General features: G+C 43.6%; 1 protein-coding gene across 1 annotated transcript in view; it reads right to left on the bottom strand.

Moving 5' to 3' along the window:
• Positions 1 to 471: 471 nt before the first annotated feature.
• Positions 472 to 13,332, bottom strand: part of LOC115461903 — a 149,321-nt gene continuing 136,460 nt past the window's right edge. Inside the window, exon 17 of the mRNA XM_030191962.1 lies at positions 472 to 1,129. Within this exon, the coding sequence (XP_030047822.1) occupies positions 954 to 1,129 (176 nt within the window). The 3' untranslated portion in view covers positions 472 to 953. The remainder of the gene's footprint in view (positions 1,130 to 13,332) is intronic.

The raw sequence follows: 13,332 nt of genomic DNA, 5'->3' as shown, positions 1-13,332 counted from the left end.
GACAGTCTATTCATGGACCACACTGGTCTTTATCTGATGTCATCTACTAAGTTAGTATTTAACTAAACAGAATGGCCACTCACAGCTTCCATGTCAGCGTCACCCACTTGGCCATTCAAGTGCTAGAAGAGCTGTCTTCCACCAGGAGCACTCAGGAGCTGGAAGATCACTCTCGTACTGAGCTCAAGCCCATGGCTGAACAGTACCTTCCTGTTGGAAGGGAGCCTATCGATGAGCAGCACTCACAAGCAGAGTTAAACTATTTCTGGGAAGCAGTGGCGTAGCCACAGGTGGGCCTGGGTGGGCCAGGGCCCACCCACTTAGGGTTCAGGCCCACCCAACAGTAGCATACGTTTAGTGGTAGCTGGTGGAGATCCCAAGGTCTATCAGCTGAAGACTTCTCTTTCATGGTAAGACAAGGTGGAAAGAAGCATTTTCTCGCCAGCTGAGATATTTTTTTGGTGGTGGTGGTGAAGAACACTTGGTGCCCACCCACTTCTTGCCTAGGCTCACCCAGAATCTGTTGTCTGGCTACACCCGTGCTGGGAAGTGGCCTAACAGAGTGCTTTTGTCTAGGCGAGTGGTCTAGTGCAACGGGAAAGGTGACATACAAGACGAGGTCTTGTGTATAGGGTAAACCTCTTTTTGTGGGGTGAACTTAGAAGCAGGTGGTTAAGCAGTCATTATCATTCACACAGGAACAGATCCTAATCATTTTCTGCACTGTTCCCCTCTTCTGCCAGCATATCCCAGACTACCAGTAACAGGCACAGAGGACAGAAATGGAGGCCTGCAGGCCAGGTTGCACAGAGCTGCCCCTCTTGTCAACAGAACACAAAATACTGAAGGAATCTGGAAAAAAAAAATCACAACAGAACGCTAAAGGTCTCTCAGATTGTCCAGCTGGTGATTTGTGGACTCTCTTTCCCATGTATAAGCGAAGATCCCAGGCACTAATTCGAGCACTCGTCATCAGAAACTTGATCAGGAGACAGCACCTGGAGGTTGCTTGCTCGGACACTGATGACACTGGGGCATACATCCAGAAGATTGGCTACCCCAGTGAGAGTGACCCCTGACCCATTCAGATTCAGCTGAGAGATCTTCATGTGTCGCAGGTACCGGAGTCCTAAAAAGGAAATGAAATTAGCATGAAAGGGCAGAACGAACCTCCTCAAGCCTTTCTTTCCTCCCCATTCCCAAAACTGTCCAGATACTGCTCGTGCAGAAAGAAGGAAAGCTGAGATTCGTGTCATAGTTTAGTTGTTGACATGAGCTAATGAAGAAATGGAAGAATACAAAAAAATGAGACGTGGAATCGGGATCAGCCCTCCAGTGTGGTGATAGTTTAGCTGTCTTACTTGTGAAGCAGGGAACAAAGTTGTCCACTGAGATAATAAAGAAACAGGCATAGTTCTTGGGCGTTGAGGCGAGAGAGTGCCTGATTGAAACAGATTTTTGGAATGATTGCCTGCTCTATAAATCCAATTGGAAATGTGCTTCATCTTCGCAAGTTGAATTTCTCTCTTATATGAATTTGTTCAAGATTTGCAAACGGTTACATGTGTAAGTGCGTGTTTTACATCAATTGATTCCATAATCAAAGCCCAAGGGGTGATACCAGGGGTGATCATGGAACATTTTAATGACGTGGAGGGGCAAAATCGAACGGGGCGCCCAAGTTTTCCTGAGGGCGTCCTCGCAGGACGTCCCCACGAAGGGGCGGGGAAACCTGTATTATCGAAACAAGATGGGCATCCATCCTTTGTTTTGATGATACGGTTGGGGACGTCCAAATCTCAACATTTAGGTCGACCATCTACTACTACTACTACTACTTATCATTTCTAAGGTCGACCTAAATGTTGAGATGGTCGACCTTAGAGATGGTCGTCCCCGGTTTTCGGCAATAATGGAAACTGAGGACGCCCATCTCAAAAACAACCAAATCCAACTCATTTGGTCGTGGGAGGACCCAGCATTCGTAGTGCACTGGTCCCCCTGACATGCCAGGACACCAACTGGGCACCCTAGGGGGCACTGCAGTGGAATAACTGATGCACTAACTGAACGGAAAAAAGCCCTTCCCTTACCGATCCCTTAGCGATTCGGAAAGGAACGGGCATGCATGAAGGAAATTGCATGCAAATGAGCTGCTCACTGTTAGCTCATTTGCACACGATTTCCTTCCTAAGGAGGGGAAGCCAGTGCAGAGCAGGCAAGCATTATGCATGGCTGCACTGCGCATGCCAAAGACGGCTTCATACATGCAGACAAGCTGCAAGTATAATAGCTGTCTACAACCTTAACTAAATTGCCATCTACAACCTTAGAAAAATACAAGTCCAGGTGAAAACGTCCAAGTGCTCGTCAGGGACGTTTTTTTTTTTTTTTTTAGAGTATGGGTGAAGGACATCCTTCACTATGCCTCCGTCCCTGCAAAGGCAGTTGAGGACGTCCAAAATGTGGATGTTTCTATGAGAAGGACATCCATGCCTTTGCTATGCCTCCATCATCCCCTTGATTTATTTGGATTTTGGATCACAAGTAGCAGCAGTGGGATTTGAACCAGCCACCTCTGGATTGCAAGACCAGTGTTCTAACCACTAGGCCACTCCTCTCCCTTGAAATTTGGCCGTCCCTGTGGGGGGGGGGGGGGGGGGGCAGTTCAGGACGTCCAAAATGTTTATAAGTACATAACTAATGCCACACTGGGAAAAGACCAAAGGTCCATCGAGCCCAGCATCCTGTCCACGACTACTACTACTACTACTACTATTTAGCATTCCTATAGCGCTACAAGGCATACGCAGCGCTGCACAAACATAGAAGAAAGACAGTCCCTGCTCAAAGAGCTTACAATCTAATAGACAAAAAATAAAGTAAGCAAATCAAATCAATTATTGTGTACAGGAAGGAGGAGGGTAGGTGGAGGCAGGTGGTTACAAGTGGTTACGAGTCAAAAGCAATGTTAAAGAGGTGGGCTTTCAGTCTAGATTTAAAGGTGGCCAAGGAAGGGGCAAGACGTAGGGGCTCAGGAAGTTTATTCCAGGCGTAGGGTGCAGCGAGACAGAAGGCGCGAAGTCTGGAGTTGGCAGTAGTGGAGAAGGGAACAGATAAGAAGGATTTATCCATGGAGCGCAGTGCACGGGAAGGGGTGTAGGGAAGGACGAGTGTGGAGAGATACTGGGGAGCAGCATTTATAGGTTAGTAGAAGAAGTTTGAACAAGATGCGAAAACGGATAGGGAGCCAGTGAAGCGACTTGAGGAGAGGGGTAGTATGAGTAAAGCGACCCTGGCGGAAGACGAGACGGGCAGCAGAGTTTTGAACCGATTGGAGAGGGAAGAGGTGACTAAGTGGGAGGCCAGCAAGAAGCAGATTGCAGTAGTCTAAACGAGAGGTGACAAGGGTGTGGATAAGGGTTTTGGTAGAGTGCTCGGAAAGAAAGGGGCGGATTTTACGGATGTTGTAAAGAAAGAAACGACAGGTCTTGGCGGTCTGCTGGATGTGAGCAGCGAAGGAGAGAGAAGAGTCAAAGATGACCCCAAGGTTTCTAGCTGAGGAGACAGGGAGAATGAGAGAGCCATCAACAGAAATAGAAAACGGGGGGAGTGGGGAGGTGGGTTTGGGGGGAAAAATGAGAAGTTCGGTTTTGGTCATGTTTAATTTCAGGTGGCGTTGAGACATCCAGATAGCAATGTCAGACAAGCACGCTGAAACTTTGGTTTGGATGCAAGGTGAGATATCAGGGGTAGAAAGGTAGATTTGGGAGTCATCAGCATAGAGATGATAGGAAAAGCCATGGGATGAGATTAATGAACCAAGGGAAGAAGTGTAGATAGAAAAGAGGAGGGGACCAAGAACAGAACCCTGAGGTACGCCGACAGGCAGAGGGATAGAAGTAGAAGAGGATCCACCAGAGTGAACACTAAAGGTGCGGAGGGAGAGGTAGGAAGAGAACCAGGAAAGGACAGAGCCCTGGAATCCAAGTGAGGACAGGATATCAAGGAGTATGCTGTGATTGACAGTGTCAAAAGCAGCGGAAAGATCAAGAAGAATGAGGATGGAATAGAGACCTCTGGATTTAGCCAGTAATAGGTCATTGGAGACTTTAGTAAGAGCAGTTTCGGTTGAGTGGAGAGGGCGAAAACCAGATTGTAGTGGGTCAAGAATAGCATGTGAGGAGAGAAAATCAAGGAAGCGGTGGTGAACAGCACGCTCAAGTAATTTGGAGAGAAAAGGGAGGAGGGAGATGGGTCGGTAATTAGAGGGACAAGTAGGGTCAAGTGAAGGCATCTTAAGGAGAGGTGTGACCACAGCATGTTTAAAGGCAGTAGGGACAGTTGCAGTGGAAAGTGAGAGGTTGAGAATGTGACAGATAAAAGGAATAAGAGCAGGTGAGATGGCATTAAGAAGGTGGGTGGGAATGGGATCAGAGGAACAGGTGGTACATTTTGAGGAAGAAAGGAGAAGTGTAGTTTCCTCAATAGTAACTTCAGGAAAGGAGGAAAAAGAATGAGGGGAAGGAGAGAGAGGGGAACGGACTAGTGGAGGGAGAGGTGGCGAGGTAGAGAATTCAAGGTTTATCTTTTGAACCTTGTCGTGAAAGAATTCAGCAAGGGTCTGAGGAGATAATGAAGTGGGAGTTGGGGGAGGGGGCACCTTGAGGAGAGAGTTCAATGTGGTGAAGAGAAGTCGAGGGTTAGAGCCAAGAGAGTTGGTCAGCGGCCAATCCAGGCCAAGGGCACCTGGCGAGCTTCCCAAACGTACAAACATTCTATACATGTTATTCCTGGAATTGTGGATTTTTCCCAGGTCCATTTAGTAGTGGTTTAGGGACTTGTCCTTTAGGAAACCGTCTAGCCCCTTTTTAAACTCTGCTAAGCTAACTGCCTTCACCACGTTCTCTGGCAACGAATTCCAGAGTTTAATTATGCGTTAGGTGAAGAAACATTTTCTCCGATTTGTTTTAAATTTACTACACTGTAGTTTCATCGCATGCCCCCTAGTCCTAGTATTTTTGGAAAGCGTGAACAGACGCTTCACATCCACCTGTTCCACTCCACTCAATATTTTATATACCTCTATCATGTCTCCCCTCAGCCGTCTCTTCTCCAAGCTGAAAAGCCCTAGCCTCCTTAGTCTTTCTCCATAGGGAAGTCGTCCCATCCCCGCTATCATTTTAGTCGCCGTTCGCTGCACCTTTTCCAATTGTACTATATCTTTCTTGAGATGCGGCGACCAGAATTGAACACAGTACTCAAGGTGTGGTCGCACCATGGAGCGATACAACGGCATTATAACATCCTCACACCTGTTTTCCATACCTTTCCTAATGATACCCAACATTCTATTCACTTTCCTAGCCGCAGCAAAGTTCTTGCTACTCTTGCTACTCTTTGGAATTACAGAATCTTGCTACTCTTTGAGATTCTAGAATCTTGCTACTCTTTACGATTATGTATGGAATCTTGCTACTCTTTGAGATTCTAGAATCTTGCTACTCTTTGAGATTCCGAAATCTTTCTACTCTTTGAGATTCTAGAATTTTGCTTCTCTTTAGGATTATGTATGAAATCTTGCTACTCTGGGATTACAGAATCTTGCTACTCTTTGAGATTCTAGAATCTTGCTACTCTTTGAGATTATGTATGGAATCTTGCTACTCTTTGGGATTCCAAAATCTTGCTACTCTTTGAGATTCTAAAACCTTGCTACTCTTTGGGGTACTGAAATGTTGCTACTCTTTGAGATTCTAGAATCTTGCTACTCTTTGGCATTCTAGAACTTTGCTTCTCTTTAGGATTATGTATGGAATCTTGGTACTCTTTGGGATTACGGAATCTTGCTACTCTTTGGGATTATGGAATCTTGCTACTCTTTGAGATTCTACAATCTTGCTACTCTTTAGGATTATGTATGGAATCTTGCTACTCGTTGGGATTCCGAAATCTTGCTACTCTTTGAGATTCTAGAATGTTGCTTCTCTTTAGGATTATGTATGGAATCTTGCTACTCTTTGAGATTCTAGAATTTTGCTACTCTTTGAGATTCTAGAATCTTGCTATGCTTTGGGATTCCGAAATCATGCTACTCTTTGAGATTCTAGAATCTTGCTACTCTTTAGGATTATGTATGGAATCTTGGTACTCGTTGGGATTTCAAAATCTTGCTACTCTTTGAGATTCTAGAATCTTGCTTCTCTTTAAGATTATGTATGGAATCTTGCTACTCTGGAATTACAGAATCTTGCTACTCTTTAGGAATATGTATGGAATCTTGCTACTCTTTGGGATTACGGAATCTTGCTACTCTTTGAGATTCTAGAATCTTGCTACTCTTTGGGATTCCGAAATCTTGCTACTCTTTGAGATTCTAGAATCTTGATACTCTTTGGGATTCCAAACTCTTGCTACTCTTTGAGATTCTAGAATTTTGCTTCTCTTTAGGATTATGTATGGAATCTTGCTACTCTGGGATTACAGAATCTTGCTACTCTTTGAGATTCTAGAATCTTGCTACTCTTTAGGATTATGTATGGAATCTTGCTACTCTTTGGGATTCCGAAATCTTGCTACTCTTTGAGATTCTAGAATGTTGCTTCTCCTTAGGATTATGTATGGAATCTTGCTACTCTTTGGAATTACAGAATCTTGCTACTCTTTAGGATTATGTATGGAATCTTGCTACTCTTTGGGATTACGGAATCTTGCTACTCTTTGAGATTCTAGAACTTTGCTTCTCTGTAGAATTATGTGTGGAATCTTGCTACTCTTTGGGATTACAGAATCTTGCTACTCTTTGAAATTCTAACACTCTTTGGAATTATAGCACAGATAGAGAGGGTACAACAGCATACACAAAAAGCATACAGAAAAAAGCAACACTGGGCCTTTAAGACTGGGACAATTGAAATTCTTTATTAATGACCTGATACGGGCCGTGTTTCAGCGTTAGACAACGCCTGCCTCAGGGGTCAAAGAAAAGCTCAATGATATAGCGCTATTTTGTGCGACAGAGAAGGCTCTTTTATTCAGCCCTGTTCTTGCCCGTGTGGCCATCAGCGAACATCCTTTATTTATTTATTGCATTTGTACCCCACATTATCCCACCTTTTTGCAGGCTCAATGTGGCTTACAGAGTGTTATTATGATATAGTCATTACTTGATCTTAAATACAGTCGGTAATAAGCTGAAGGTAGATGAGGATTTAAATGGAAAGGTGATAGGTAAGGTCGTGTGAGAGGTGTTTTTGAAGCACTTGGGTGGTTTAGGAGTGATTAGTTTCATTAGGATTTCTTTTGTAGGCTTTGTTGAAGAGATGCGTCTTCAAAGATTTGCAAAAGCTGGTTAAGTTGTCCATGGTTTTCAGGGCCATGGGTAGTGCATTCCATACATAGTACATAAGTCCATAAGTAATGCCATACTGGGAAAAGACCAAGGGTCCATCGAGCCCAGCATCCTGTCCACGACAGCGGCCAATCCAGGCCAAGGGCACCTGGCAAGCTTCCCAAACGTACAAACATTCTATACATGTTATTCCTGGAATTTTGGAGTTTTCCAAGTCCGTTTAGTAGCGGTTTATGGACTTGTCCTTTAGGAAACCGTCCAACCCCTTTTTAAACTCTGCTAAGCTAACCGCCTTCACCACTTTCTCCGGCAACGAATTCCAGAGTTTAATTACACGTTGGGTGAAGAAAAATTTTCTCCGATTTGTTTTAAATTTACTACACTGTAGTTTCATCGCATGCCCCCTAGTCCTAGTATTTTTGGAAAGCGTGAACAGACACTTCACACATCCACCTGTTCCACTCCACTCATTATTTTATATACCTCTATCATGTCTCCCCTCAGCCGTCTCTTCTCCAAGCTATATAGCCCTAGCCTCCTTAGTCTTTCTTCATAGGGAAGTCGTCCCATCCCCGCTATCATTTTAGTCGCCCTTCGCTGCACCTTTTCCAATTCTACTATATCTTTCTTGAGATGCGGCGATCAGAATTGAACACAATACTCAAGGTGCGGTCGCACCATGGAGCGATACAACGGCATTATAACATCCTCATACCTGTTTTCCATACCTTTCCTGATAATACCCAACATTCTATTCGCTTTCTTAGCCGCAGCAGCACACTGAGCAGAAGGTTTCAGTGTGTTATCGACGACGACACCCAGATCCCTTTCTTGGTCCGTAACTCCTAACGTGGAACCTTGCATGACATAGCTATAATTCGGGTTCTTTTTTCCCACATGCATCACCTTGCACTTGCTCACATTAAACATCATCTGCCATTTAGCCGCCCAGTCTCCCAGTCTCGTAAGGTCCTCTTGTAATTTTTCACAATCCTGTCGCGATTTAACGACTTTGAATAACTTTGTGTCATCAGCAAATTTAATTACCTCGCTAGTTACTCCCATCTCTAAATCATTTATAAATATATTAAAAAGCAGCGGTCCTAGCACAGACCCCTGAGGAACCCCACTAACTACCCTTCTCCATTGTGAATACTGCCCATTTAACCCCACTCTCTGTTTCCTATCCTTCAACCAGTTTTTAATCCACAATAGGACATTTCCTCCTATCCCATGACCCTCCAATTTCCTCTGTAGCCTTTCATGCAGTACCTTGTCAAACGCCTTTTGAAAATCCAGATACACAATATCAACCGACTCCCCTTTGTCCACATGTTTGTTCACTCCTTCAAAGAATTGAAGTAAATTGGTCAGGCAAGATTTCCCCACACAAAAGCCATGCTGACTTGGCCTCAGTAATCCATGTCCTCGGATGTGCTCTGTAATTTTGTTTTTGATAATAGCCTTTACCATTTTCCCCGGCACCGACGTCAGACTCACCGGTCTATAATTTCCCGGATCTCCCCTGGAGCCTTTTTTAAAAATGGGCGTTACATTGGCCACCCTCCAATCTTCCGGTACCACGCTCGATTTTAAGGATAAGTTGCATATCACTAGCAGTAGCTCCGCAAGCTCGTTTTTCAATTCTATCAGTACTCTAGGATGAATACCATCCGGACCAGGAGATTTGCTACTCTTCAGTTTGCCGAACTGCCCCATTACGTCCTCCAGGTTTACCGTGAAGTCAGTAAGTTTCTCCGACTCGTCCGCTTGAAATACCATTTCCGACACCGGTATCCCACCCAAATCTTCCTCGGTGAAGACCGAAGCAAAGAATTCATTCAGTCTCTCCGCTACGTCTTTGTCTTCCGTGATCGCCCCTTTTACCCCTCGGTCATCCAGCGGCCCAACCGATTCTTTTGCCGGCTTCCTGCTTTTAATATACCGAAAACATTTTTTACTATGTTTTTTTGCCTCTAATGCTATCTTTTTTTCATACTCCCTCTTGGCCTTCTTAATCTGCGCCTTGCATTTGCTTTGACACTCCTTATGCTGTTTCTTGTTATTTTCAGACGGTTCCTTCTTCCATTTTCTGAAGGCATTTCTTTTAGCCCTAATAGCTTCCTTCACCTCACTTTTCAACCAGGCCGGGTGTCTTTTGGACTTCCGTCTTTCTTTTCTAATTCGCGGAATATGTATGGCCTGGGCCTCCAGGATGGTATTTTTGAACAGCGTCCACGCCTGTTGTACAGTTTTTACTCTCTCAGTTGCCCCCCTAAGTTTTTTTATTACCGTTCTTCTCATTTTATCATAGTCTCCTTTTTTAAAGTTAAACGCTAACGTATTTGACTTTCTGTGTACAGTTACTTCAAGGTTGATGTCAAAACTGATCATATTATGGTCACTGTTATCAAGCGGCCCCAGTACCATAACGTCCCTCACCAGATCATGCGCTCCACTAAGGACCAAGTCTAGAATTTTTCCTTCTCTCGTCGGCTCCTGCACCAGTTGCTCCATAAAGCTGTCCTTGATTTCATCAAGGAATTGTATCTCTGTAGCGTGTCCCGATGTTACATTTACCCAGTCTATATTTGGATAATTGAAGTCACCCATTATTATCACATTGCCCATTTTGTTCGCGTCTCTGATTTCTTTTATCATTTCTGTGTCTACCTGCTCATCCTGGCGAGGTGGACGGTAGTACACTCCTATCACCATTTTTTTCCCTTTTATACATGGAATTTCAACCCACAGTGATTCAAAGGTGTGATTTGTGTCCTTTTGTACGCAAAGGTAGTAGCATATGCCTGTTTGTATTTAATTCCTTTACAACTGGGGAAGTTCAAATGGAGGAATTTGCGGGCTGATCTTTTAGCGTTTCTGGGCAGTAAGTCCACTAGGAGGAATGGCCTAGTGGTTAGGGTGGTGGACTTTGGTCCTGAGGAACTGAGTTTGATTCCCGGCACAGGCAGCTCCTTGTGACTCTGGGCAAGTCACTTAACCCTCCATTGCCTGCCGCATTGAGCCTGCCATGAGTGGGAAAGCACGGGGTACAAATGTAACTAAACTAAAAGTAAATAAAATGTAGAGTGGGGCGTCTGCTTGAATGATTTTGTGTACGGTCGTGCAGATCTTGAACTCAATTCGTTTCTTGAGCGGGAGCCAGTGTAGTTTCTCACTTAGGGGCTTCGCACTTTCATATTTAGTTTTTCCAAAAATGAGTCGGGCTGCGGTGTTCTGGGCTGTTTGGAGTTTTTTAATGGTCTTTACTGACGTTTGGGGCATTGAAGTTATACCACGCGTATATCATTGAGTTTTTCTTTGACCCCTGAGGCAGGCATTGTCTAACGCCGAAACACGGCCCGTGTCGGGTCATTAATAAAGAATTTCAATTGTCCTAGTCTTAAAGGCCTAGTGTTGCTTTTTTTCTATACTCTTTGGAATTATGAAATCTTTCTACTCTTTGGGATTACGGAATCTTGCTACTCTTTGAGATTCTAGAATTTTGCTTCTCTTTAGGATTATGTATGGAATCTTGCTACTCTTAGGGATTACAGAATCTTGCTATTCTTTGAGATCCTAGAATCTTGCTACTCTTTGAGATTCTAGAATCTTGCTACTCTTTGGGATTACGGAATCTTGCTACTCTTTGAGATTCTAGAATCTTGCTACACTTTGGGATTCCGAAATCTTGCTACTCTTTGAGATTCTAGAACTTTGCTTCTCATTAGGATTATGTATGGAATCTTGCTACTCTTTGGGATTACGGAATCTTGCTCTTTGTGATTATGGAATTTTGGTACTCTTTGGGATTATGGAATCTTGCTACTCTGAGATTCTAGAATCTTGCTACTCTTTGGGATTATAGCACAGAGAGGGTACAACAGCATACACAAAAAGCATACAGAAAAAAGCAACACTGGGCCTTTAAGACTGGGACAATTGAAATTCTTTATTAATGACCCGACATGGGCTGTGCTTCGGCGTTAGACAACTCCTGCCTCAGGGGTCCAAGAAAAACTCAATGATATAGCGCTATTTTGTGCGACAGAGAAGGCTCTTTCATTGAGCCTGTTCTTGCCCGTGTGGCCATCAGCGAACATCCTTTACTGACGTTTGGGGCATTGAAGTTATACCACGCGTATATCATTGAGTTTTTTTTTGACCCCTGAGGCAGGCATTGTCTAACGCCGAAACACGGCCCGTGTCGGGTCATTAATAAAGAATTTCAATTGTCCTAGTCTTAAAGGCCCAGTGTTGCTTTTTTTCTATACTCTTTGGAATTATGAAATCTTTCTACTCTTTGGGATTACGGAATCTTGCTACTCTTTGAGATTCTAGAATTTTGCTTCTCTTTAGGATTATGTATGGAATCTTGCTACTCTTAGGGATTACAGAATCTTGCTACTCTTTGAGATTCTAGAATCTTGCTACTCTTTGGGATTACGGAATCTTGCTACTCTTTGAGATTCTAGAATCTTGCTACACTTTGGGATTCCGAAATCTTGCTACTCTTTGAGATTCTAGAACTTTGCCTCTCATTAGGATTATGTATGGAATCTTGCTACTCTTTGGGATTACGGAATCTTGCTACTCTTTGTGATTATGGAATCTTGCTACTCTGAGATTCTAGAATCTTGCTACTCTTTGGGATTATAGCACAGAAAGGGTACAACAGCATACACAAAAAGCATACAGAAAAAAGCAACACTGGGCCTTTAAGACTGGGACAATTGAAATTCTTTATTAATGACCCGACATGGGCTGTGCTTCGGCGTTAGACAACTCCTGCCTCAGGGGTCCAAGAAAAACTCAATGATATAGCGCTATTTTGTGCGACAGAGAAGGCTCTTTCATTGAGCCTGTTCTTGCCCGTGTGGCCATCAGCGAACATCCTTTACTGACGTTTGGGGCATTGAAGTTATACCACGCGTATATCATTGAGTTTTTCTTTGACCCCTGAGGCAGGCATTGTCTAACGCCGAAACACGGCCCGTGTCGGGTCATTAATAAAGAATTTCAATTGTCCTAGTCTTAAAGGCCCAGTGTTGCTTTTTTTCTATACTCTTTGGAATTATGAAATCTTTCTACTCTTTGGGATTACGGAATCTTGCTACTCTTTGAGATTCTAGAATTTTGCTTCTCTTTAGGATTATGTATGGAATCTTGCTACTCTTAGGGATTACAGAATCTTGCTACTCTTTGAGATTCTAGAATCTTGCTACTCTTTGGGATTACGGAATCTTGCTACTCTTTGAGATTCTAGAATCTTGCTACACTTTGGGATTCCGAAATCTTGCTACTCTTTGAGATTCTAGAACTTTGCTTCTCATTAGGATTATGTATGGAATCTTGCTACTCTTTGGGATTACGGAATCTTGCTACTCTTTGTGATTATGGAATCTTGCTACTCTGAGATTCTAGAATCTTGCTACTCTTTGGGATTATAGCACAGAAAGGGTACAACAGCATACACAAAAAGCATACAGAAAAAAGCAACACTGGGCCTTTAAGACTGGGACAATTGAAATTCTTTATTAATGACCCGACATGGGCTGTGCTTCGGCGTTAGACAACTCCTGCCTCAGGGGTCCAAGAAAAACTCAATGATATAGCGCTATTTTGTGCGACAGAGAAGGCTCTTTCATTGAGCCTGTTCTTGCCCGTGTGGCCATCAGCGAACATCCTTTACTGACGTTTGGGGCATTGAAGTTATACCACGCGTATATCATTGAGTTTTTCTTTGACCCCTGAGGCAGGCATTGTCTAACGCCGAAACACGGCCCGTGTCGGGTCATTAATAAAGAATTTCAATTGTCCTAGTCTTAAAGGCCCAGTGTTGCTTTTTTTCTATACTCTTTGGAATTATGAAATCTTTCTACTCTTTGGGATTACGGAATCTTGCTACTCTTTGAGATTCTAGAATTTTGCTTCTCTTTAGGATTATGTATGGAATCTTGCTACTCTTAGGGATTACAGAA

This window comes from Microcaecilia unicolor, chromosome 1, assembly GCF_901765095.1.
Source record: "Microcaecilia unicolor chromosome 1, aMicUni1.1, whole genome shotgun sequence".
Classification (NCBI taxonomy): Eukaryota; Metazoa; Chordata; class Amphibia; order Gymnophiona; family Siphonopidae; genus Microcaecilia; species Microcaecilia unicolor.
This window is presented reverse-complemented; position numbering and strand designations above follow the sequence as displayed.